General features: G+C 48.1%; 1 protein-coding gene across 2 annotated transcripts; it reads right to left on the bottom strand.

Annotated features, from left to right (window-relative positions):
• Positions 1–10: 10 nt before the first annotated feature.
• On the bottom strand, positions 11–27,037 carry Ncaph (non-SMC condensin I complex subunit H). Of its 2 annotated transcripts, none has more exons than XM_060372113.1 (18): positions 26,860–27,037; positions 18,370–18,610; positions 17,973–18,063; positions 17,162–17,254; positions 16,900–17,035; positions 16,238–16,362; positions 15,062–15,251; positions 13,774–13,865; positions 12,872–13,074; positions 10,604–10,752; positions 10,013–10,119; positions 9,179–9,301; positions 6,451–6,561; positions 5,713–5,898; positions 4,333–4,449; positions 2,857–2,948; positions 2,406–2,481; positions 11–505 (listed from the first exon to the last, which is right to left on the bottom strand). In XM_060372113.1, exons 2-18 carry the CDS (start codon positions 18,603–18,605, stop codon positions 446–448), a joined length of 2,187 nt encoding a protein of 728 aa, XP_060228096.1. In that variant the 5' UTR covers positions 18,606–18,610; positions 26,860–27,037; the 3' UTR covers positions 11–445. The 2 variants fall into 2 exon arrangements, with proteins under 2 accessions (XP_060228096.1, XP_021512751.2); XM_021657076.2 differs by lacking the exon at positions 26,860–27,037 and adding an exon at positions 25,379–25,793.

Here is a 27,037-nt window from a genome sequence, read left to right as displayed (position 1 = left end):
TGGGCGTCTACTGGGTGCTCAGACAACTGTGCCAGGATAGTTTTATTACTGAGTATTATATACATTTAGAAGTTTACAAATGATTAATTTTATGTACATGGATCAGGAAACTGTTTAAAGACAGTAAGAGAATACTGAGAAACTATTCTCCATGACAATACAAAGTAGAAAGTACACTGATTCTTCTAGTGATGAGAAGCACATGGATATAAAGAAGAAACTGTCTTTACACTCCAGATAAATAAGCTCCCCTCTCCAAGGCAGATGGTTACCCACGTGAAAACTTTCATCAGCACGGAGCTTCGGTGTGTCATCCAGACTGAACTGGCAAGAGGGGGAGAGCGACAGCACCGTCGTAGTGGGCTACAGGCACACTCAACGCCAGCACCTCTCCACCGCCACCAGAGAGCAATGGGCCTCCTGCTGTAGGTGTCTCAAAGTGGACTCAGTCTCCTTGCGTCACAAGAACATCAGAAAGATCCTCTGTGCCTTGTAGCTTCAGATTCTGAGGGAAGATAACAAACACAGGCTTCAGCCAGTCCAGGTGGCACACACCTGTAATCCCAGCACTCTGGGAAGGAGAGGCAGGCGGATCTCCGTCAGTTCAAGACCTGACTGGTCTACAAAGTGAGTCCAGGACAGCCAAGGCTACACAGAGAAACCTTGTCTTGAAAAACAAAAACAGAGAGAGAGAAAGAAAGACGCTTTGATAGACTGGGAAGAGAATCCTGAGACAAATTTTAGTTGAGACAAGGTGCCTACTACAGAGAATGAAGTCTGTTTCATCATTACAAGGAAAGTCATTTCATAGCAAATACAGTTTGTACAAAGCTGCTTCTCAGTCCTTGCTAAGTGCAGGAAAAAGGCAAGGAGCTTTCTCTGTCTCTGTTTCAGTTAACACGAACTCCCACAGAAGCTGAAGAACCAGATCTGTCCCAAGGGAGCTAAGAGATGCAGAAAGGGAGGCCACCAGGAGCTGGGTACATATGACTAACCTGTCCATACTGGCATCCTCCACAGATCTATAACCCCACCCCAACTGTTCATCCCTGACAGCTGCCCACTCCCACCCCTGCCTCAGGTGCAGGGCTGAGTGAGATGCCTGGGTACTCGGCACCTAACACAGCTTCCTGGCGCGCTGGAGCTCATGTTCTAGAAGCTGCTGAGAGGATGGGGACCCAGCTCAGTGGTAGAACACCTTCCTAACATACAGTATGTAAGGCCCTAAGTCTGATCTGGGGGGGAGGGTGTCAGGTGGTAGTCCCAGTTTGGCTACTCAGTTGTATGCTGCTGACTATGGAGGCAGAGGGAGAGGGCTCCTAAGCCCCACCACACAGCGTTTCTGAGGGGGTTCACTAACTACAGTGATGGATGAATAGGGTCTGCACGGGAATGGCCAAGAGAGAAAGCACAGATGAAGTGTTTGGGCAATGTTTTTTGTGGGGGTTGCTGAGTCATCCCAGAACGCTGATCTTAGGAAATGTCAAAATGGTCCAAGTCCAATCCAGTGCTTGGCCTGACAGGGCATGAGCTGTGGCCATTTTGCATTCTTTAGGTATCAAGGCCTCTACAGGGGAGACTTGATCACAGCAAGAGGGAGTCAAGCCTCTAAAACCATCACAAGGAAAAGGGAGCTGACAGAGCAGAGACATCAGTGAACCTCACTCCTACTCCCAATGGGACTCAGCCACTGCCCAGACTTTCTTGTCAAGGTGGTAACAGTATCCCACAGTAAGTTATTCAGCTTTTCTTAGTCTCTCTTCAGGTTGGTTGGCACCTGATGTTACATGGCCCAGCTTGTATGAGGAACCACAGAGGAATACTTCACTGTCAAAACCACAGATAGGTGCCATGTGCCTGCCACCCTTGCTCCATAGTTGTCTTATTTTTTTCTTTTTGAGATAGGGTTTCTCTGTGTAACCCTGGCTGTCGTGGAACTCACTCTAGACCAGGATGGCCTTGAACTCACAGAGCTCCACCTGCCTCCTGTGGTACACACTTTTAATCCCAGCACTCAGGAGGCAGAGGCAGGTGGATCTTTGTGAGATCGAGGGCAGCCTGGTCTATACAGTGAGTTCCAGGACAGCCAGGGCTACACAGAGAAACCCTGTCTTGAAAACAAAACAAAGCTTTTTATTTTCTTTTATTCATGTGTGTGTCTAGGTCTCTGTGAATATGTGTCAGAGGCCAGAAGTGGGGACCAGATCTCCCTGAGTTGGAGTTACAAGAGTTGTGTATTGCCTGATTGGGTGCAGGGAACTGAATCAGGCCCTCTGAACAGCAGTTTGTGCTCTTAGCCACTAATGTGGTGACCCCTGGAAGATCTGCTATAAAAGCTCTAGTGAGCTGGCAGGAAAATGCAGATTCAAACACCTCCATCCTCCATACTTATTTGGATGACCTACCTTTTCATTGGCTAAATGCAGGAGACATGCAAAAGCCAGGGGTATGGAAAGGTTCTGAGCCATAACCGGGGGCAGCCTGAAAAGAAAGGGGCAAGCACTGAGTGGGTCATGCAACCCACAGAATAGGGCTCCTCCAACACGTACAAATCACACGTGCACGCACACAAACACACACAGCTGCTCAGGAACAAAGGATTCCCAAGGCTTTATGGCAGATTTCACTTGCAAGCAGGTTTTTCCAGTTTGTATTTGGAAATAAAATGTTTCCTAGACTGTCCCAGTCACTCAAACAGGGAAGCTTTACAGCTTGTCCATGCACAGGGCAGACAGCAGCTCCTTCCGATGTTTACATAAAGCAAGCCATGGGCGGTGGCCTGTCATGCTAAAGGTCCCCCAGGAGGCTGGCCAGGACTCAGGGGACAGTGGACCCCAGCCTTTTGTCAGCACGCACCTCTTCTGCAGGTCCTTTGTGAGCCCACTGAGTTTCTTCTCGTCAGCCACTTCCTCAGGAGCCCCTTCTTTTCCATTTTCACTGTGGTTTGCCTAATCAAAAAAGCGCATTTATGGACTGAACACTTAAGTTCATGTTTGAAACAACAGAAACTTACAAAATTGTATATCCCATAAAGAAAAGTGTACTGAGTGAAACAAAGATAAACTCTTGGTCATCCCCGGAAGACCTTAAAGTATCTTAGTTTGGTCTCCATACTAGCACTGTTTTGTTTTGTTTTTTTAAATTTATTTATTATGTATACAATGTTCTGTCTGCATGTACACCTGCACTCCAGCAGAGAGCACCAGATCTCCTTATAGATGGTTGTGAGCCACCATGTGGTTGCTGGGAGTTGAACTCTTGACCTCTGGAAGTGCTCTTAATCTCTGAGCCATCTCTCCAGACTCCCATACTGGGAACTCTTTAAGAGGTACTGGATTTGTTTTGTTTTTGTTTCTTTTGAGACCAGGTCTCTGTGTAGTCCTGGCTGTCCTGGAAGTCGCTATGTAACCCAGGCTGGCCTCAAACTCACAGAGACTCACCAGACACTGGCATGAGCCACCCTACCTGGCTGAGGTTGTGGAATTTTAAAGAGAAATGATCAGGTCACTCAGGGGTGACTATGAACAGTAGACTATATTCCCTTGTTCTTTCTTTCATATTCTAGCCATGATACAGGAGATTAGACCCTACTGTGTGCGTCTGTAAAGTACTACAAGACCAAAGCAACGGCGGCAACCCAAGACCGAGCCACGCTAAGTGCCTTTTTGTTGAGCTGAATGTCTCCACTGTTGTTACAGCCACGCACTGACTAATATGGCAACCGAGGCTTACTCTGGTGTAGCCAAGACTGTGCAGCTCAGGGTCCTCAATAACCAAGGATCTCACTGCTCAGCCAGCAGGACGTGTAAGAAAGAGTGTAGAGTGTGTAGGACCTGATGGGCCTAAACAGTCAGGAGAAGGAACCCAGCAGCATGATCATTTTTCCAGTGTTCTTGTTGAGAATGAACATCTCAAATCAGGACATCAGCTTAAGCACTCTCTGACACTTGTAAGGTAGTCATAGTTTGGTTTGCAAAAGGTCGTATTTTAAGTTGTCACTGGGTGAGTAGCCCACATGCTCATCAATAAAGAAAAGCGTTCTGTTGCTAAGGCAGCATGAAGCAGCCAGCCGTACATTTTCATTTACCAGTAAGGGGAAACAGAGTTAGCTTGCTATGGGCATCAGCTCTCATGTGACCTGCCCGCTCCTCTGCTGGGACAGTTCCTTTTTTAGAGGCATGGTATCTGTCTTAAACTTTGACTGCATCTCCCTGCTTGGGATCATGGGCTATGGACATCAGCTCTCCCCTCCTGCACAGCCTCTGTGACAGCCTCCTTTGTAGAAAACTCTGTCAACAGACTCCACATGTTCTGCTTCAGAACATGAGTTACCTCTGTGACAGCCTCCTTTGTAGAAAACTCTGTCAACAGACTCCACATGTTCTGCTTCAGCTTCTTCATGTCCATCTTTTTGGCAGTCTTGGCATAATGGATTTCTATTTTATTCACCTGAAATAGGTGTAACAAAGCAAAATTAGGCAGAAGAAAAACATTTACTATCAATATAATGTAAAAACCAAAGTCTGGAATGAAAAGTCGGAAATCAAGAAGGAATCCAGGCTGGGCATAGTGGCACACATCTTTGACCCCGGCCCTTGGAGGCAGAGGCAATTGAATGACTGTGAATTCAACACCAGCCTGATCTACACAGTGAGTTCCAGGGCAGCCAGAGTTACAAAGTAAAACCCTATCTCCAGGAAAAAAAAAAAAAAAAAAGAATTCAGTTTCAACTATGAAATTAGAGCTCCCTTTGGGCACACTAAGAGTCCCTCAAAAAAAAAAAAATCCACTCATTTCTTTTTGTTTTTACCTTTTGAATTTTGTTGTTTGTTTGGTTTTTAAGACAGGGTCTCATATAGTCACGTCTGGCCTGGAATCACTGTGTAGATCTTAAACTTCTGAACCTCTTGCCTCCAAGCTGTAGTGTGGGATTAGTGTCTACGCCCAATTTTCCTGAGCCAGAACTTAAGGAGCTAGTGAAGGGACTGAACCCAGGGCTGCTCCGCCTATGCTGGGCAAACAGTCTACCAACAAGGCTACATTCCCAGACTAACCCTAACTTCTTTAATCAGAGGTGATTTACATTAACACTAAGAGCTCTAGTGTAAAAGCAATGAATAGATCAAATGTTAGGTAGCACTTAGTACAGGACATAGAGAAGTTTCACAAATAAAATGAACGGAATCTGGGCAAGGTTTTCCAGAGGAAAACAGCTATGCTCTCTGCAGTCTTCATTCATGTATTGGTGTGATCAGTCCATTCCTACTTGTGGCCTGGGTTTGATTCTCAACATTTCAAAAGTAAATACAAATTAATAAAATAAAATAAGGTCTTTGGAAAGATGTCGGTTCCATATAACCTAACCAGTCAGTGCTATGTAACTGGACAGTAAGCAGTTTAGATAGCTCAACCCTGTCATAAAACTCAGAGCAACAAGCTGGGCATGGTGGCACATGCCCAGCACTTGGGAGGCAGAGACAGGCTGACCTCTGAGTTCAAGGCCAGCCTGGTCTACAGAGCGAGTTCAGGATAACCAGGCCTATACAGAGAAACCTGTCTCAAAAAACAAACAAGCAAGCAAAAACCACCTCAGAGCAACAGGTTAAGATGCGAAAGGCAAACAGGTGGAGGGCAGGCTGATGGGACTCTCCTGTGAGAGGCATTAAACAGATATCCAGGAAATCCAGTAATGCCTTGCTGCCTCTGCCTTACCTTCTGAGGCTCAGCCACCAAGTTCGACTCTCCATAAGTTGTGATATCTATTCCTTGGCTTTCAGAAGAAATGTGACCGTTCTCCTGTGCTGTCTTCGGCATAGAGCAAGGATCAGATTCGAAATCAAGGGTCCCAACTGGTCCTGCTGATAAATTATCTAACTCTTCATAATCACTGTCAGCAGCCTGAGCAAGGAAACAACTCATCAAGTTTGGCAGATGCTGTCAATGGAGCTTAGAGGGCACCAGAAAGATTCCATGGACACAAAGCAAGCAGAGGCCACCCGCGAGTCCATGGGAGTCCCACCAAGGTGGCCGGCTCGCTTCCCTTCCTCCTGCTTCACATAAACCCTCCTACAGACAGAGGGATCCGCTATGAGCCCAAGACCTCTGCAGCCAAGCTTAAAGGAGTGCAGTGACCAGAGACCACTGTCCTCTTTGCTTAGTAGCCAGCTGAATATTTCATCTTATAGAAAGCATTCCCAAAACGCTGGAGCACAGCCTGCACCCCTCAGCCAACAAGAGCACAGCAGCCTGCATCCCTCCACAACTTATGCCACACTGAGTGCCTGAGTACAGAATACACACTGAGCACAGAGTACCTGAGTACAGACCACGAGCCACACTGAGCGCATTCCTCAGCACTGTTCACTGGTCTGTCCTGAGACAGAAGGGCGACGGAAACCAGGGAAGAGACCATCCTCCATCTGGAAGAGGCAAGAGCTTTTCTCCCCTTACCTGAAGCCCAGGGCAAAAGTTGGAGGTGTCGTTAGGGTTGTTGTAATCATAGTCTTCAATTTCCTCATAGTGCTCAGTCTTTGCCTTCTGGTTCTGGCCCATCTTAAATAACTAGAATAAAGGGAGAAAAGTATAAAAAGAAATTTCTAAAACAAAAAAAAAAAAAAAAAAAAAAAAAACCTACTTGACGAATTTGGAGATATCACGCTTGTTTCCTATGCTCAGTCTTGTTCTAGAATGACATGACCCAACAGTGAGGGTCCTAACAGAATACACAGGCTAACCTGGTCTCCACTGCACAGAACGCAAGGTACAGGACTTCACTGACCCCTCAAACCGAAACACCTCCTCCTCTGGTCTGCAGCTGCATCTTCTGCAGTTTTATTTGAAAACAAAAGTTGGCCATCTGCCTACAGCTTTCTGAGAGAGATTCCACTTCAACAACCCTGCTAAGCGCTCATTTCCTCATCTTACAGGCAGCCTACTGGGGCTGAGAGAGAGCCCAGGACAGCGCTGGCCTTGCAAGCATGAGGCCTAAGTCTGGGTCTCCAATACGCATGTCAAAGAGCAGGTGTGGCTGCCACATCTAACCCTGGCTCAGGAAAGCCAAGAGATGGATCTCTAGAACTCTGCTGGCCAGCCAGTCTGGCCAATTGGTGATTACAGGGTGCAGTGAGAGATTGTCTCATAGACGATAAGGTAGAGCCAGCCGGATGGCTCCGTGGGTAAAGCTGCTTGCCACCGAGCCTGACAACCTAAATCCAATCCCCAGATCCCATATGGTAGAAGAAAACTGACTCCTAAAGTTGTCTGCTGACTCCACACACCTGTGGCACACAAAGGCATGTTCCTAACACAGAACAAACAAGGAAGACACCAGGAAGTATACATGCATGAGCACACACAAACATCCAAATAAAAAATAAATGCAGCCGTCCCTTGCTGGGGCAAGCCCTGCTAACTACACAGAAAAGAAAGAAGCACCCAGCTCTTTCCCTAAGTATACCTGAGCCCTCATCCAGCCCCCCCCAGCCTCACAGAATTGTGCCTTCTGTTGGGAGTGCACAGTGACCACAGCCTTCAAACATCTGCAGCCCTCACACCACCATCTATACCTGGGAGATATGTCTTTGCGATGAGGGGACTGTGGCTGCAGATGGAGTTACCTTTCAACACTATTGTGACTATTGTAATGTAATTCTATACTTCAAAATCAACCCCTTAACACAATGTTTTTATAATACAAATTCAAAAATAATATCAAATACTTAGTGAGTTAGGAAATGCCCCACTAGCCAGCCAGTGGCAGTGCACACCTTCCCAGCGCTTGGGAAGCAGAGGCAGGCAGATCTCTGAGCTGCCAGCCTGGCCTACAGCGCTAGTTTTAGGACAGCCAGGGCTACACAGAGAAACCCTGCCCAGAAAAATCAAAAAGAAAAAAAATGCCCCACTTCACTCCGCTGCTTCTCATGACACCCGAAGCTCCTCTCCACTGGAAAGCCCCCCTCTGTGTATGTGCTAACTTGCCCACTGCCAAGCTTCCAGTGTCCTCCCCATAGTATGGCGCCACCGAAGACCAAGGGAGCTCCAGCTCCGGCTGCCTAGCTGCCTGCCTCTCATGGGATCAGTGATTCTGAGTGCAAAAATGACCACAGAAATTACGAGGCAGGCATGGTGGCTCATCCTAGCACTTGGGAGGCACAGACAGAAGGCTGTGCGACACAGCGGGTGTCAGGCTAGCCTGAGCTACCGGGTAAGACTCTGAAAAAAGAAAAAACAAAACAAAAAACGCAAGAAACATACAAAAGCAGTTTCTAAAAAGTCAGCTACTGCCCCACTAGCTGGGCAGTGGTGGCGTAGGCCTTTAACCCCGGCACTCAGGAAGCAGAGGCCAGCCTTGCTGGGAAAATCCAACAACGAAAGCCAGGCCACACAGTACAATGGCTTTACTCTATCACCTTCACCTTGGAATATGCAAATTATCACCTTGGCTGAAAGTTCAGAATAAAGCCCATGCAAGAGGTGGCCCTCCTGGAGGCTCTGCTGGGCAGCTGTGCCTCAGCCCTGCTCTGCCTGTGCACCGGGCTGCCTGTGCCTTGAGCGTAACAAGGCCCTGCTGGGGCCACCGCTGCAGCTCTCTCTCCTGTGCTACCAGAGCATGTCTGTTAAATAAACTTGCTCAGAAAGGAAACACGCCAGTCTATATAAGTAGAATGCAGCACACTGGTGAATTCAGGAGAAAATATGTTTATCACTGAAACCGCAAGGTGATTGAACACAATGGCCCACAGCTGGAATCCCAGTTCTTCAAGAGCCCAAGTTTGAGGCAAATTAGGAATACTAGTGAGTTCAAGGCTGGCCTGAGCTACAAAGGTGAAACACTGTCTCAAAAGAAAACAAACGAAAGCTAGAACATGCTCCTTGTAGAGGGAAATCCCTAGTACAGAAGACAAAAATAACATAAGCTCTCCTAGAGGAACAGACAGAAACTACAAACTAAACTACTTGTGCAGCTGACTCTGCAGGAGAGGGAAAACAGAAGCTGGGGTAACCCCAGGCAGAGCACTCCAGTGAGAGGCTCCACTCTGCCCTTTGGCTCTGCCTCACCCCTCTGCTCTCTGTGACTCCTCTACTCTCCCCTTTCCTCCGCCTTACTGCCCCACAGCGATGACAAGCCACCCCATCCACACAGGAGCAACGACAGCTTAAAGGAAAGGTTCCGTCTTACCCTGAGGCCTGGTTTGAGGTGAAGCTGGACCAGATTATCAATTTCATACTGGAAATCTACGGGAAGAGTGGTGGCTTTCCAATTCTGGTTCTCCAAAGTAGACTTGGACAGAATAGTAGCAGTCTATTCATTAAGAAAATAAAAAATAAAGTGTTCTTAATAACAATGAAAGACATTTAGGAAGGGTTTGGACATTAGTACTTGCAATTCTCTGGTCTGTATAATTAAGCGACTGCTGGGCATGAGCGTAGATGCATGTAATTGCAGTACTCAGAGGCTGAGGCAGGCATACTGTCTTGAGTTCAAGGTCAGCCTGGGCTGGAGAGGACAGGAGACTGGGCTACATGGTGTCACTCCCTGTCTAAACTTTTTCTCTAAACTTTCCTGTTCCTGCTACTTTGATACTGTTTCTCAACAGTCCCTCAGGGAATAAGGGACTTTACCAACTAAAGTTCTAGCTGGGCAGGATGGTACATTTGGGGGAGTACAGGCAGAAAAAAAAACAGACACTTAAAGCCAGCCTCAGCCATACAGCAAGTTTGAGGACAGCTGTGCTGCATAAGAACCTATCTCTAAAAAACAAAAAATGAAACATATAACAGATATGTACACACACACACACACACACACACACACACACTAACTTTCTGCTTGTTTGTTTGTGGGTTCTATGTTGCCTGGCTGGTGAGGAACTTAGCCTGCCTCTGTCTCCTGAGCGCTGAGTTAAAGACATGCGCCATCACATCAGGCTGCACAGTGATTTCTGAAAAGCCTGTCTGGAAGGGCAAGAGGAGTGCAGAGTAAGCTAAGAAGGCATGAATGTCTTACACAAACCTTTGTTTTCTTAAAATACACATCAAAATCAATATCATCATCAAAATTAATTTCGAAGTCTTTCTTCCCACTCTTCTTTTTGTTCTCCATGTGGGAGGCAGAATCTTCTGCAGAAATAAACACAGTTTATAACACTTCGCCTCTGTGTCAACATTCTTCTCCCCTCACACCTCCCAGCAGCCTTGTCAAGCATAAGGCAGCCTTTACCGTGGCTAAGCATCTCTACAGGGGTGGATCACACACCTCACACCTATCTAAGCCCAATGTTTGTGCTGTGGCTAGCTATTCGCATCAAATATGCTCTATGTTTCCTTACAGGGCCTGGAAGCTGGAGGGTACTTCCCTTGTGTCACTAGCATGCTGGCACTAGGAAGTGGAGTGATGTCATGAGCCCTGTTCTCCAGACCCAAAGTCTTACTCTTGCCATTCAATGTTAACTAACCATCTAGTGGTTGAGCACTTGACTGTCCAGCCAGAGGCTGGCTCAGCTTCCCGGCTTCAGCTCCCCCTCAGGAGATGAAAGAACAGAGATCAGCAGCATCTCTACTCTCTGCTCAGCACTGTCTTCCAGTACCACCCACAAGGACTTACGCTTGGGTCGAGGCCGAAAGCGCCAGTGATCTGGACCAGCCCACATCTTCATGGTCCGGGGACTGAAATAGGAGTATTCTCCAGGTTTCGTGGATAAAAAAGAGCACATGGTTTGGATGTCTCTGTCCCCAAGGGAAATAATTTCTTCCCTGTAACACATAAAATCCTTTGTTCGTATATACTGCATAGAATAGACAGCATGCACTTAATATGTAAGGAAGCATTTAATATGTAAGGTGTTAACAGAGATGCTGGCCACCTCCTCTACCACAAGAAGCATTTCTTTCTTTCTTTTTTAATTTTTTCAATATTTTATATGTATGGGTGATTTGCTGTATGAAGGTCTGTGTACCAGGTTCATGCCCAGTGCCAGAAGAGGGCATGGATTCCCCGGAACTGGAATTACAGGGGACTGTGAGCAGCCATGTGGACTCTCTAGTCCCAGGAGCGGTCTAAGAATAAGTCCGAGCAAACCCTTCATCAAGAAACCACCAGGATTTTACCTGTTGCATGCTCTAATTTTCTCACCCAGTGTTCATAACTATACAAATGTGTGGCTGCTCCACAGTGCCTCGTAAATACTAATCTACCCATCTGAGAGACAAGAGAACAGGAAGCAAAGCCAAGGATTTGTTAGTTTTGACAGGGTCCCCATATGGCTCTGGCTAGCCTGAAACTCACTACCTAGGCCAGCAGGACACCGGTGCTGGGCTGATATGGTGGCACATGCCTATGATCCCTGCAGAGGAGTTAAGAGGATCTTGAGACTGAGGTCAGTCTGGCTACAAAATGCTATTGAGCCTCAAAAAAAAAAAAAGGCAAAGGATGCCAGAGCTGAGAACTGGTTACAATTCCCTGAATCCCAGACTTGGGTCTTTCCACACATATGGATTTGGCTATACATTATGACAACCCTAGTTCCCATTCTCTCACTGATGAAGATCCAGACAGTGCCTTGGTTTCTCCTAGGAGTGAAAAAGACATCCTATTTTACATGTTCAGCTCCCCAAACACTTTGGGAACTCCTTCTGTAATGTTAGGTCACCCCGCTTCATCTGCTGTGTATGACACACGGAAGCCTGTTCAGCTCAGCAGCCTTTGTATGTGAGGGAGCCCTCTCAGACAAGGCACTAGAAAGCATGTCAACACACCTCTAGTGCCCTGTGAGGATAAAGGTGATGAGTGAGGAGATCTAGTCTTGTCTGAGAGTGGCTTTATACTGGTATTGAGCCAAGAATGAATCCTTACACTCTACAGGTTGAGCAAAACACAAAACAAACAGACAAAGAACCGCTTTCTCTACAGAATCTCAAAAACAACAAAAATAAGTAAACAAACAAAAACATAAGCAACCAAACCAAAAGCCCAAGACATTATATATATATATATATATTTTTTTTTTTTTTCCATTTGGTTTTGTTTATTTGTTGAGACAGGGTTTCTCTGGCTGTCCTGGAACTTGCTCTGTAGACCAGGCTGGTCTCAAACTCACAGAGATCCACCTGCCTCTGCGTCCCAAGTGCTGGGATTAAAGGCATGTGCCACTACCACCTGGTACAAATTTTTTTAAAAATAAAACACACACCCCTCCCCCATTCACAGTCTGCTGGACCCTATGCCATCCAGGACCTAGGCTGCGCCATGGACTAACTTATCCGTAGCTCTACAAGACCGCTCCAGAGCCTCTCCTTCTGGTCCCCACCTTTACTCTGCTGTGGCTTTTTGTGGGTGACACTTACAGGCAAAGGTGCGAAGAGCCTGGCTCCCTTCCCGACAGCCTGGCCTGATACTATGCAGAGCTCCAGAACCCTGGTCACCCCAAAAAATCCCTCAACACATTCTGGGAGACAGATAACCCTGGCCCAACTCTGGACTACTATATACAACTAACCAAATCCATATTGTGCTTATATTTTAAGACTGTTCCTCCCAACCTTCACCTTCTTAGGGGCTACCTCTGTTATATCTTCCCTTGACATTACTGGGCCCCTCCTTCAGTCTAGCTGTCCTAATGCCATTGAGCTAGTGGTTTCATGCCAGCCAGCAGAGGGAAACTGCCAGCCACAAACACTTCACTCTTTTAGGTAGAGTGGGATGAGCTCTGCCTGATGTCAGCTCTATAATGAAGTGGGTCACCAACACGCAAAGCCAGGTGTGACCCCGTGAGTCAGCATATGGCTCAGCCCACATGTGCAACATGGCATACCAGCCCAGCTAACTAGAGCGGGAGGCCTGTTAGGAAAGTTTCTGGGACCCTGGGGGGCTTACTGGCTGCTCTGGACCTGGCAGAACTCCTTCCAGCTCTGGAACTCTTCATGGTCCCCAGCTGCAGAAGGGTCAGGCTCATTATTGTCATCAAAGTCTTCCACGGGGGCCCCATCAGGGACGGCCCCATCATCATCTTCAACCTCGGCATTCATGTCAAATACTTGATCATTCTTCTTGAACTTGTCCACCAGGGCCGACACAGACTGCAAGGAGGAGACAGGACTCTCCAGCTAGCCCCGTTCTCAGAACCCCCCCAACTCATCTGGAGAACAGCCACCCTCACGTCTAGCTTCTCCTTTCCCTGTACCCTGCCCCACAGGCCTGCTGCTAGACCCAGCATTCTCATGGGGAGTTTACACTGTGTGGTGCAAACACTAAACAGGAAACTGCGCCCACCAACTGCATGTTTGGAGAACACAGTTTTTCATGGAGACCATTTATGTTGGAAGTTGTAGTATGTATTCTAAAGGGCGGGGGCCTGCTAAAAATACACAAAGGAAGGCTTTAAACATGACAGTTTCTCAGGAAACAGTGTGCCAAGGGACTTAGCCCCCAAAAGAAGGAAATGCCTCTAGCCTGGCAGCAGCTGGAGACCAGAGGCTACTGTGATAAGCACATTCAAGGGCAAATCTGACCCTCGGGAGGCACATGAGGAGACTTGTAACTGACCGCAGAACCCACAAATGTACAATGGCCCTGCTGGGGTTCAGAGAGCCACCCTCCCAGCCAGGCTGAGAATTCCTATGAAGTGCCAAGGGAAACATTTTCTGTACTCTTGAATAAATAGAATCAGTGCCACAGTTTTGGTTCCCACAGGGCAGGAGTAATCTTGGACTGTGGAACAGAAACCACCAGCCACTGGAAAATGCCCCAAGCCTTATACGTCCAGAGCTTGACCACACCTCATTATGCGTTTCACTGTCCCACTTAGTAAACTGGAACCCGGCCAGGGAAGGGCAGAGCTGTCGATCTTCCACACACTGCTGCAAGGAAGCTGTGGGGACAGCAAGATCATGGGAGAGGTCACAGGTGGGCCAAGTTCACCACTTTGGAATGACGGAGGGGGAGGCAGCCACCTTCCTGTCTTGCAGAGGCTGGACTGTCAGTGCTGGCTGGCTGCTCACCTCCTGTTGCTGGACTGTTTGGGGGTGCAAGCAAACACAAGTGCACCCACAGTGCAGTCAGGCTAAATGCCATTCCCAGAGTTAAATGCAAGGAAGAGAGGAGAGGCATAGACTTTTGGTTCTGGAGTGGTTTGTGCCCTATACTAAAGCTGAAAATGCACGAGCCTTTTTATTAAAAAAAAAGCACACGCAGTCCCTCAGCAGTCACAGAATGGCACTTCTTCTCAGTCTGAAACTAAAGTAGCTACAGGTGACATACCTCAGAGGCTCAGAGCCCTAGCTGAAGGCATAAACAGAAAACAAACTGTTAGCACAGACAGTTAAGCTGAGCAAAACTTCTGCAGGAACAGAAAGAATGAAACTGAAAGTGGTGGTACATGCCTGCAATCCGGCACTCAGGCGGAGGAAGAGGGAGGTACAGGGCCTACATGGGTAAACAGCAGGACCCCTTTTTAAAAATAACAAGAATGGGTGCCATGGTAACTGCATGGCCAGCCCAGAGGAAGATCAGTTTCACTGAGCGCACAGAAGTGGTCACAAGCACGCAGTTGTTTCACTGCAGCACATGGCCTTCCATTCTCGGAAGACCTCCGGGTCAGTCAGTAGGAAAGAGAGGATGGGGGGAGGGGAAGATGTTGAAATCTTGCCAAGCATGAGGAGACTACTAACAGGATAGGCCACGGGGTCTGAGAATGATTCACAATACCCCCTTTCTGCAGGACCCTGTGAACTGGGAGCAATTAAGAACAGGGCATCTGGCTAGACAGATGTCGCTTTCCCACATCCCAGCTCAAGCCCTGACCACAGGTGAGCCTGTGGGTACCAGAGTTGGGTGTAAACAGTGAGCACGCGAAGTCCAATTCGGATAGACACAGTGATGGCTTATTGTTGAGAGTCCTTACTTCAGGAAGTGGGGGGCAGGGGGGAGGTGGATTGCTAGGCACTGCCTAAGGTCACCCAATTTGGCTGTCCAGAAGAATTCTGAGTAATCAGAAGCCACCAATACTGCCCCAGGACTGTGAGTCTCTAGTGCTAGGATTCCCTGATAAAAGCTGGCTCTCCTCACCTTTTAAATCTGTCATGTCTACCGAACCTAAATCTGGCAATTCAAGGGCTTCTCCAGAGCAGAGAGTCTGCATGTCGGAAGGAAAAAGCAACTCGCTTCTGTAATCCTGGCAGTGAAGAGTGGAGAGAAACACCCCAGCTGTGCTGCACTCATCAAATGAGGCCGCAGTCTTCTGAAACATAGGGTCCACCTGCATGCAAGAACACAGAACCAAACAATGACAGTGTGTAGCAGGGAAAAACTCCACCTATAAGAGCGAATGTTTGCACATGGGGATGCTTTCTGAGTCATCAGGTACAGTCCTGACTGAAAAGGCCGTATGCGGTCAGATGGACGAACCATGTTCTGTTGCCTCAGCAAGCCACTGGGATGGAGCCAGTTTTTCTGTCCTTCCTATTTGTTTGGGGACTCCTGTTTAAGGTGGGGCCTTCTCTGGCTACAGGCTGGCATCTTACTCAGAAGCCTTCTGCCCTAGCCTCCTGAACGTATGAAACCACATCTGGCGTACTGCTGCTCCTCTGAACAGGATGTCTAAGGGTTAGAACTCAGCCAGGATGACTAGGTGAAGGGCAGGCAGAATTGGAAGGGCTATGGCTGAGCAATGGCCGGCAAAGGTTGTAAGGAGGCCCTAAAGCTGGGTCAGGGAGGAGTGGCACAGTCATGTGATACCAACCCAAAGGCAGATATCACATACCCAGGAACAGTGCAACGCAAAAGCATGTGAGGCAAAAAAGGAGCAAGTCAGCTGGGATCCTCCCGGAACAGTGAGTACTGGGCTCAGAGCTTTGGGACCCGGATCCCAAGGAGAAAAGGGCTTGGATCTGATAACACAGATGCGGCTCCCTGGCCCTCCTTGGTGGCTGTAATCCTGCCGTCTTCATGACCCCATGTCAACGTCCGCTTTCCTCAGTTCTCAGCCGGCAGCTTCACAGCTCCGCGATCACTCTCCCAGTTCACTCACCCTTCCACCCCAAGGCCACGCACGCGGCCCTCCTCCCTAAGGGCGCCATCACTTCCAGGGCCTGTCTCAAATGCCAACCCACTGGAGCCCACGACCTACACGGCCATGAGTCTGCAGTTAATGATCCAAATCCAACCTTTCTTCAAAGCTCAGACAGGCCGTAACACCGACCCTGCTGACTGCCCAAAAACGACACTAAGTTCACGCTGCCTCACCGCACACTTCCTGTCTGCTTCGGAGACGTTGATGTTGCTCAGATTCTGCTCGATGGTTCTGCAGGCCGTCTTCTTCTTTGGCTTTGCAGCCTTTCTGGTTGTTCCTGTTTCAGACGCACTGGCATCTACGGGAGTAACACCAGTTCTTTCAGACCCTCGAGAGCAGTTACAATTTGAACAGGAAATCCCTCAAGCTGGTGGGCTGATGGAATCTGCTGCCGACAGGGTAACTGCATCACTAGACAACGCATCTCACTTCTAATGGAACCAAGCAGACGCCCTGGTTAGTGTTCACTCAATGTTGCCCAAGTAATTCCCAAAAGCTTTACTACAGTCCTTTAGAAAAAGGAACTAATGTCACCAAAACCAACCTCCTCATAAGGAGAATCAAAGAAAGGCCTTTAAGAAGCAGTAAAACCAGCCTGGGAAACCCTAGCACAAAATACAGATGTGATGGCTGTCAGCTGGATGAGGCTCAGCTCAATTTCCAGTAAACCAAGAGACGGATATGTAAAATAATTAACCGTCCATCATGAATTTCTACAAAATCAAGTAACCTGGATTTTTCCTGACTGACTTGTGTTTTCATCCCGACATGTCACTCAAATACTGTTCGGTGCACACTGAAGTAGACCCTCATGCCCAGCCCCCACCCTACACACCTGCACCGTGGCTCTCTTCTTCTTGGGGTGGTGTATCTTTGCCCAGCCCCCCAAGGACTCTGTAGACATCAGCATGGACAGCGTCCACACGCACAGCGTAGATCTTGGTGCTTGCATCTAAGGTGCCAGCAGCCACCTAGTTCAAAAGCACAGCTACATTCATGAAGGTGCACAGCACAGCACTTTGGACAGGTAAAATCCAGCTAGATTCATTATACTAAACATTAAGTCAAGCTGTAAGGAAAGCGCGCATGCTTCTTACTTTAAAGTTGGTTGGTTCTGCGTCCTTCTGCTTCAGAATCTCTGACATGAAATCAATCAAATGTAAGCCAAAAGCATTCTTAGTAGTGATTTTCTAGGGGAAAAAAATTACAAAAGGTTTGTTACTCATAGGCTTGGCTCATAAGCACGTGTAAATAATGTCACTAAAGTTTACATACAAATAACCCCCTGATCACAGTTCCCATGAGCACTTGCAACAGAGCCCAATGTACACAGATCCCTCGTCCTCAAGGACTAAAAAGCAGGAATCCACGAGAGTGCTAAAGCCTTGCCCTAAGAACTGCACAGTGGACTCAGGCTTGTTTAGAACTGGGAGTCGGGTGCTATCCTCCACCTCCACCCTCCAGGAGGGTCCTGGAGCCAGGAGGCCAGCGATTTGTCACAGGCACACAGTTTCTATGCAGGAGAGAGAGGGTTCTAGTGCAGGGCTGCTCCAGAACTCGCTATTAGCTTCCGAACTCACACCAGTTGTCTGTAAGCCATGTTGCCATGTTAGATGTGCTGCAAGTAGTAGCCGTTCATAAGAGCAACAGCAAAGCTCTGCAAACAGCAAACCCACGCTGAGAAAGACCAGCACTAGGAAGCTACACTAGAGAATAAACAGACCATTCCATCTCCCACCTAAATCAAGAATGCCTCGTCGCTCTGTGACAAGACACAAAATCATAGTTGCACATGCTGGAGTACACCTGAAATCTCAGGAAGTAAGGCAGGAGGACTTAAGGTTCGAGGCCAGCCTGAGCTCCATAGCACAGTCCTGCCTAAATCAATATAAACCAACAAATACTCACATTTTCAGTAGAAAGCTTGATACAGGTAGAGTAATGTTCTGTAATCTGTGTGTTTGTAAACTTAGATATGGTAGTTGAAACATCAATATTCCTAAATGAAAAACAAAAATTCTAGCAAGGATCCACAATTCAATTACTTGGAAACACACCCCCAGGAGATAAAGGTACTTGTTGCCAAAGCTGCTGACCTGAGATTGGTCCCACGGACACAGAGCAGGAGAGAACTAACTCCTGCAAGTTGTCCTCTGACTTCCACATGCACATGCGTACATACACACAAAAATAAATTAAAAACAAAAACAAGCCTATACCCAGAATCAGTGAATACTATGGCAGCACCAGGACCCATATAACCAGGCCACCCCACCCCAAACAGTGCAGAAATGTGCTCGTTTACCTGTTAGGGGAGGACAGCAGATGAGTGGAGTCCGCACTGAACTGCAGGTCAAAAACCCTGGAACGCCTCCGCTGCAAACGCTCCTTTTCATCGTCATTCTGAGGAAAGTCTTCAAGGACTGGGGTTTTAGGAGTACCGAGAGGGGCCTTCCCAGGCCGGGACACAGAGGGCACACGTTCCAAAGGTGAGGAGACACTGTGTTGGCGTCCAAAGGTCTTCAGAGAAGTGTTGTTCATTGTTCCTGGCAGTGACAGGACAAAATACTTGCTCAGAAACTGTCAACAGAATAATTTCCTATATGAAAAGGGGACCTGGGCCTGTCGTGGGGTCGCTGCATGTTCTCTGCTAAGTCCTACAATGCTTGACGCTAGACTCTACAGCTTGGGTTTCTTGGTGGGGTGGGGTGGGGAGTAATGGGAAAGACAATAGGACACATATCCACCTCAAAGCAACTGTACAGTCAAGCACAACACAGGATATACCACGGCAAGGCAGGACTGGGCGTGGATGGTAGAGCATTTGCCTAGCATGCTCAAGGATAGCCCATGACCAGTGCAGAGAGACAGATGAGATCACAAACTGGCAGAACAGACATCTGCCACCCGTAACACCAGGCCAGAGACGCTGGTGCTGAGCAACCATGGAGGTGGTCTGCAGTACACAGGTGGGCTCTAATGCCGCCTCCGCCACGTCTTGGCAGGAGGATGGAGAAGCAGCACTGGCAGTATATAGCACACTCACAGACAGAGCACGGGTGAGAATTTCCTACAGATCACGTGGAAATGGCCAAAGCCTTGAACAGAAACTACACTAACCAAGCAGACAAACGTAGCCTCACCCAAACAGGGCAACTGCAGTTTCCTCACCTCTGATGTGATACTACATGAAATTTTTATAAGTTATTTTTATTTTATGTGCACTGATGCTTTTCCTGCCTGTCTGTCTCTGTGAAGGGGCCGCATCCCCTGGAACTGGAGTCAGAGTTGTGAGCTGCCACGTGGATGCTGAGAATTGAACCAGGGTCCTGTGGAAGAGCAGCCAGTGCTCTTAACCACTGATACATCTCTCCAGCTCCCAAAAACAGATTTTTTTTAAAATTATGTATACAGTGTCCTGCCTATATGACAAAAGAGGGTACCAGAACTCATATGATGGCTGTGAGCCACCATATAATTGCTGGGAATTGAACTCAGAACCTCTGGAAGAGCAGACAGTGCTCCTAACCTCTGAGCCAGATCTCCAGCCCCAGAAAATTCTTAGAATCACCTAGGAAACGATTTTGCCAGAAATATTTAACCTAAGTATAACTAACATTTTAGGTCTAACTGCCACCTTGTAAGAAATATAAGAACAGAAGAATAGGTTAAAGAACATAAATAAGCACTTAGCTAAATCCAGAATGGGTAGTTTATAAGAAAACTAGCTCACTGTAATCCCAGTGTAATCTAGGAGGCTGAGGCAGGAGAATTGTGAAATTTTGGGCTACATAATAATACATGTCTCAAAAACAAAATGAAAACTTATTATCATTAAAGATAAAAAATACTGTGGTGGAAGCAAGTTTCCTTATTAAGGCCTGGCTAACAATCCAGCAAGGGCTGGCAAGCCTCAGAATGAAATATAAGGCTTCTGATTTATAGTCTTGTATTGGATTAATGGTGATTTCTATGCCTGCTCTAGCTCCCAAATGTGACACTGAGACCTGTTACATTTATAATAAGTTTCAAGCACCATACCTGGGCAGATAATGAGCCACTCTACCCCATCTAGGCTAGCCTGGCCTACCTCCCAGCCACATGCTGTCACCTGTCCTCTAGTCTCACCCTGCCAGCCTCTGCTCTATCCTTGTCCCTATCAATTCCTCCATGGTGACCTCCTCCTCAGGGCATGGCAACCTTCTTCTTGCCCAGACTCAAGGCTACATCCTCATGGCCCGGGAATCTTCTCCTTCCCCTCCTCTCTCTCTTCCTGGGACAGCCCCCAACTCCCAAGACCAGGAATAGAAGTCTGGCCCACTGTCTCCTCTGCCCAGTCACAGGCTCTTCAGCTTCTTTATTAACCAGAGACAACCAGGGAGTCATTTTTACACACTGAGACAGGAGATTCCTCAATAGCAATGGCAATACCAGAATCTGTTAACATTTAAGCTCCACTGCATACAGGAACAAACCTTAATACGATGTGGTAATGGTTACTTCTACAGTTTAGTGGAGCACCCCATTCTGTCACAGCCTAATCTGCTTGTGCCCAAATACTGGCTACTGAGAGAAAAGGAAGCTCAGCTGTCTTTAGGATTATTGATCCAGACAAGCAGTGCTGAGACTCAAACTGAAATAGTGCCAGGGAGCACAAAAAGGAAGGGCTGGGCTGAGTGGTGCATGTCTGTCATGCTGGAGACAGGTGGGACACTGCGAGCTTGAAGCCAGTCTGGCCTGTGTAACAAGTTCTAGGCAGACAGGGGCAACAAAGTGATAACCTGTCTCGAAACAACCAAAAAGTAACAGGCCAATTAAGAAACCAACTAGCCATATAAACCAAAAGCAGAGCCGCTACCATAATCTCAGTACTCAGTGAGGCAGAGGCAGGGCAGATCTCTGCCAGCCTGGTCTATAAAGCTAGTCCAGGACAGCCAAGGCTACACAGAGAAATCCTGTCTCAAAACAAACAAACAAACAAAAAACCCACAAAAGTAGCACTTAGAATTTTTCAGCCAATCCCTGATCAAGAAGATAACTAAGAGCAACATTTGGAGGTAATTCTGGAAAACTAGAATAAAATCTAGATCTAGTCTGGGAAATTGATTTTTTATTATCTCCACACAATGACATCATAATGTGGAAGGTCACTGCTTTTAAGAGATGTGTGAGAAACAGCTTAGGTGTGGAGTGATCTGAGGAGTGTAACTTGCATTAAAGTAAAGGTGGCAAAACGTTAGCAATTGTTGGACTGGGGGATGGGTAAAGAGTATTTTCTGTCTTGGTATTTCAGTTAAAAGTTGGAAAACGGATGGTGTGTGTGATGTCACCCATGTTTTGGAGGTGGGAGGAGGTGAAGCAGGAAAGGCAAATGGGAGCTGTCACTAGGTTGCTTTCAATACAGTGGTCAGGGCAGGCTTTTCCAAAAAGGTTACACTGGAAAGAATCAAAGCTGTGAAGACATTCTGGGAAAACTAAGTGGCAGGTGGCATAAGCCAAAGGCAGGAACACGCTGGCACAGGTGAGGCCTCTCCAGAGGCTAACAGAGCCTCAGGCATTCCAGGACCAAAGGGGAAAGAACATTAGTCAGAGCAATGGAAGACAGACTAGCAGGAGCGTCCAGACCCGACTCACAACCACTGTAATGACTTCACGCCCCTCAAAACATATTTACCCAGGCTGGCCTCAAACAACACCTGAGAGCACAACCTTGAACTTCTAGTCTTCCTGCATTCACTTCTTGCATTCTGGCATTACAGGCATGTGCCACCATGCCTGGTTTTATGTGGTACTGGGCTATGAACCAAGGGTTCACTCAAGGCTGGAAGCATTCTGCCAACTGAGCTACATCCCCAGCCCTGACTTTACCTTTTTGTTTTGTTTTGTTTTTGAGACAGGGTTTCTCTGTGCAGCCTTGCCTGTCTTGGAACTCACTCTGTAGACCGGGCTGGCCTCAAGCTCAGAGATCTGCCTGCCTCTGACTCCTGAGTGCTGCGATTATTACAGGCATGTGCCACCACCCGGCTGACTTTGCCTCTTAAATGCAGTGAAAAAGGACATGACAGGATAATGATGAGAAGAACAAAGTGAGCTAACCTGAGCATCAGGGAACAGAGGATTCCTCTGGCTACCATAGCAAGAACCAAGCAAGAAAACTGATTGGAAGGGAAATACCAATAGGCAAGACAGGAGATGAGCAGACAGGCAGCAATGCTGGAGGTTAGGCGTCTAAATACTGGATAGGTCTCCAGAGAAAGTCAGCATGATGTCCTGATGTTTAAATGTTTAAATGTGGGCTGGACCTGGGGAATCCACAGGAGAGGCGAGCTGTGGGGCAGAAGGCAAAGCCACGGCCTTAGACCTCTCACGTTTCCTGGCCATCCAACTGCACTGCACAGCTGGATATAGTGGAATTCAGACGGTGATTTTAGGTAAGTGTGGGAGTCATCAAAAGAGGATTCCATTAACGCTGGGTGAGCTCACTGAAGAAGTGAGTGTAGAGGAGCTGTCTGAGACAGGTCCCAGAATCCTTCAAAAACAGCAGAACAGGAAAAAACCACCAGAAGAAGGGCTGGGGGAGCACAAGGAGTGAGGAAAAAACAGACAAGGATTGTCCTGGCGAAGCCCCATGTTCTGTGTTGTGCTTACTGTCTTTATGAAGAGAACGCAGGTAAACTCAGCAGCAGGGGGCCAGGGAGGGAGAAGGGACTGGAGAGCTAAGAGGAGGAAGAAGTGGCCCTCTAGAACCAGGACAATGAATGAAGCAGGGTATGTGGCATGACTGATGGGCAGCTTTGAAGGACATCCCCTCCTACCCACCCGCCCAAACCAACCATTCAGCAGCCCTAAGTGTTTTCCTCTGGCTGCTGCCAGGTGTGCAGAGGAGGCAGGATTTAACTTAACCATGGGTGTGGGTATTGCCAAGAAGCTGTAAGGAAGAGGACGCAGGGAAACGGGATCATGCTGAATGACCGGGAGTGTACCATAAAGGAGGAACAAGGGTACACGGTGGTGAGAGGTGGGGAAAAGTGCAGCATACAGGCTGGCTGAGCTCTCTAAGAGAAAACACCCCTGGATACACAGGGGTGATACTAAACACACGGATGACAGAAAGGTGCCGTTATTGTTCATGACACAGTCAAGGTGTGACTATGGCAGTGTTGAGCAAACACAAAATTCCTGGAAGAAGATAGAAGAAGCCTAACTCACCCTCATTCCTACCCCTCCCCCCCCCCGATTTAAGAAACAGAAAGCAGCGCTCTAAACCTGGCTTTATCACTTAACTAGCTAACAAAGTTTTAGGCAAGGAAATGCACTGCCTCTATGCTGTATTTGCTTCACCACAGCCCTAAATGTAAGAGCATACACCTGGCTTTGGGTATGGTTCAGTGGTTAGAGCACTTGCCTAGCTCATCTTTGGCTGGCAGGTAGGCATGTGCAGAGATGACGGGAGAGGGAGAAAAGGGGGAAAACAGGGAGGAGAAGAAAAAGGGAGGGAGAGAGAGTGCCCAGAAACTGAACTGGGCACATATCTTGTTTGCTGTTTCAGAACAGGTGACATAATGCACAGTAACACTTTTAAAATAAAAGGAGACTAGGAATACAGAGCAATATTGAATGCGTGCCTAGCATGCACAAGGCATGGTACGAGTCCTAGACCACAAAAGGAAGTAAAGAGACACAATCAACAGTAAGTGGTCGTCCATGGAGAACAGGGATAAAAGAGTACAAAAACTTTACAATGCTTCCTACAGGTTGAAGAATATAATTAACACAACTCTCATCTTACACCAAAACAAAGCAAAGAAGGTCAAAACGAAAGAGGAAGAGACCTTGTATGGGCAAGACATTTGTGACTGTGTGACGCGCGTAAGGAATGGAAGCCCTCGGGGCAGAACTCTAAGTCCCCTGGGTCCTCTCTCCGGGACAGTGTGCCGCTATTCCAACTCAACAGGTAGCTACCGAAGCAAGAGCACTTCCTTCTGCCTGTCTCCGTCCTCCCACTCATTCAACCCCTCTGCTCCGCTCCTCAGCCCTACCAGTTCATGAAGAGTCTTGCCGTGATTAAGGAGAGCTTGCATGTGGTCAAACGCTGTGGACACTTCTGGCCTTGGTGTCTCCTGACTTCAAAACAACTACTGCCCTTTTTCTTCTTGAACTGCACTGGGCTCCCTTGATACCAGTAACGAGATCTCAAGTTTTCCAGTGCCCTCCTCTCACCCAGCTATCTGTGCTGGTCCTGAATGCCCTCTCTACAGGGTCTGTCTAGTGTGCTCACCTGCACCCATGGCTTTACGGTCTACGTGATGGAGAAATACAAATTTACCTCTCAGCCTATGGACCTCTGTCAAACTCACCCAGTAGATACTGGCTTCTTCTCCTGAGTACCTCCTCCAGGGAGCCACAGGCAAAATGTCCAAAGTGAAGCTATTATTACCAAGGTCTACCAGGTCCTGCTACTGTCCAATCTCACTAAGCTTAGTTAAGATGCTCTAGAGTGGTTCTCAACCTCCCTAATGCTGTGACCCTTGAATACAGTTCCTCATGTTGTGGTGACTCCCAACCATAAAATTATTTTCATTGCTACTTCATAACTGTAAATTTGATACTGCTATGAATGGTAATAAAATATCTGTTTTCCGATGGTCATTTGACACCCCCCCCCGGGGTCGCGACCCACTGGTTGAGAATCGCTGTTTCAGTTAGTTCCTAGCTCTTTGCTTTTGTAAACACTACTCTGCCTGTAACGTTCTTCCCAATGTCTGCTTAAAAACCTCGAGTCCACAATGGAGAGGAGTCCCAGCACTGGGCCTCATCTGTCAAATATTTCTTGCACTGTCTCAACTTGAATACAAGCCCCAGGAGGAAAGGATATTTATCTATTTTGTTCGCTTTCCGAGTGGGCCTCACTCACGTAACCCAGGCTAGCCTCGAACTCGCTCTCGCTGACTTAACCTTTAAATTCCGGTCCTCCAGTCTCCACCTCAAGTGCCCAGGCTGCTTCTTCTTCTTCTTCTGCGAATGTCTGCATCTGACCAAAGGTCTATCCCAAAGGGAGTGCTCAAAACTTCCGAATCAGAGTTGGGCACCGCTTACAAGTCCTGAAACCCCACCACCCCCACCTTACCCTCCGTTAGCGCCCGGGCGCGGGGAACATTCGAGCCCGGCGGGGCCCAGCAGCGGCGCCCTGATTGGCCCAGCGCCCAGCTTTCCTCCTCGCCTCCTCTCCCCTCCCCCGCCTCGGCCCCGGACCCCCGGCCGAGCCCCCTGCCGTCCGGACCCTGCCGGCCGCGCGCTGGCCCGTTCGAGCTCACCCGGCTGCGGGGTTCTCATCTTGCTCTCCACGTCTCCCGACAAGTTTTTAAATCGCGAGCGCCAAGCGTAGGAGCGCGGTAACCGCCGCGTGACGTCGCCGGAGGGCGTGGCCCGCGACGCGCCTGCGCAGACCTTACAAGCAGCCCGTCGACGGGGTGCTCCCTCACCCCCCGAAAAGCTGGCGGGAAGTTGTTCCTCGAGGTCTACGAGGGGCACCGAGCGGTGACAGGGCGGAGGATGTTTGGAAACACCCCGGCGCCGAGCGCTGGGAGCGGAGTAGGACATGTGGATCCGGGCGGGCGAAGGGTCTGCTCTCCTAGAGTTTGGGTTTTAACGGGGAGGCAGCTTTGCTGAGGAAGCGAGGTCCTTCGGCCTAAGAGACTTGAGCTTCCTGGTTGGCCACATTCTGTCCTTATTGGAAGTCCCAGGCGTGCCAGAAGGAATGCAGAGCGAGTGCGTGCGTGCGTGCGCCCTGCCCCCCGCCAGCATTGTGTATACGTGCACGCCTCCGAGAGCCTTGTGTGTGCATGTGTGCACCCCCACCCCGGAGCATACGCCCCAGAACAATGTGGATGTGTACACACTTCCGAGTGTGTGTGTGTGTGTACCCATGTCTGTCTATATGCACATACAGCAGAGCATTGTGTGTGTGCTTGTACACATACAGGCCAGAGTGTTGTGTAAGAATGTGTGTCTCCACCAGAGCACTTTGTATTCATGCCTACACACACACACACACACACACACATACACACATTTTAAATGAAGGACTTTTTTGTCCAGATTCTTGTAAAAAGCTTTTGGAAACCATCTACCTACCACCCTTAAAAAAAAAAAAAAAAAAAAAAAGCTATGTACAGTGATGTATACATGTAATCCCATCACTCAGAGAGGCAGGAGCAGGCGGATCTCTGTGAGTTTGAGGCCAGCCTGGTCTATAAAGCGAGTCCAGGACAGCCAAGGCTACACAGGGAAACCCTGTCTGAAAAAACAAACAGAAAGGGGGGACTGGGGTTTGCCTGCCTAATAAATGTCATCAGTGCCCCTCATTTTGGTAACCAAATGTTGACAGCTACTCGTTGAAAACAAATGTATGTGTATGAGTGTTTTGCCTGTTCGTATTTATGTTCCCCACATGCATGGCTAGTGCCTAAGAAGGTCAGAAGAGAGTGTCAGATCCACCGGAACTGGAGTGACAGATGTTTGCGAGCCACCATGTGGGTGCGAGGAATCAAATCACTAAACTATCTCTCCCCAAATCTACTCTTTAAAGCGACTTAGTTTTTGCACGAACTTGTCTTCCCAGAACCACTTTAGGATAAGGCAGAGTCTGTATAACAGACCCCAGACGTTACACATCTGACTCCATGGTAATTCAGGCTGTGAAACTCATCGTGTAGACAGCAGCACCTGCCAGATGAAGGCAAAGACCCCATCCATCAAAGTCCCTAGTTCTGGGACAGTGTCTAAATGTACTAACCTTGCTTCCTAGCTTCTGCAGTTCTCTCTGGTGGAAACTCCCACAACGATGGGGCTATGGGAAGATTACAATGTTCCTCAACGTCCTGAACATGAAGAACCTCACATCGGCACCCAGGACGGGATGTTCCCCACCTTATCCATTCCTGAGCTTTTTCCTTCTGAAAAATCTAGCAGAC

This window comes from Meriones unguiculatus, chromosome 18, assembly GCF_030254825.1.
Source record: "Meriones unguiculatus strain TT.TT164.6M chromosome 18, Bangor_MerUng_6.1, whole genome shotgun sequence".
Classification (NCBI taxonomy): Eukaryota; Metazoa; Chordata; class Mammalia; order Rodentia; family Muridae; genus Meriones; species Meriones unguiculatus.
The sequence above is the reverse complement of the archived record's forward strand: the minus strand, read 5'-3'. Positions and strand labels throughout refer to the sequence as shown.

What these genes read in the sequence shown, in the direction of transcription:
- Ncaph (XM_021657076.2), bottom strand. Translation starts at nt 25,664, where the DNA reads ATGTCCTACTCCGCTCCCAGCGCTCGGCGCCGGGGTGTTTCCAAACAT. An exon ending in AAGCAGACAGGAAGTGTGCG is followed by an intron (nt 15,252 to 16,237) that starts GTGAGGCAGCGT and finishes TCTTGCATGCAG; the next exon opens with GTGGACCCTATGTTTCAGAA. An exon ending in CAAAGGAGGCTGTCACAGAG is followed by an intron (nt 2,949 to 4,332) that starts GTAACTCATGTT and finishes TTTTTTGATTAG; the next exon opens with GCAAACCACAGTGAAAATGG.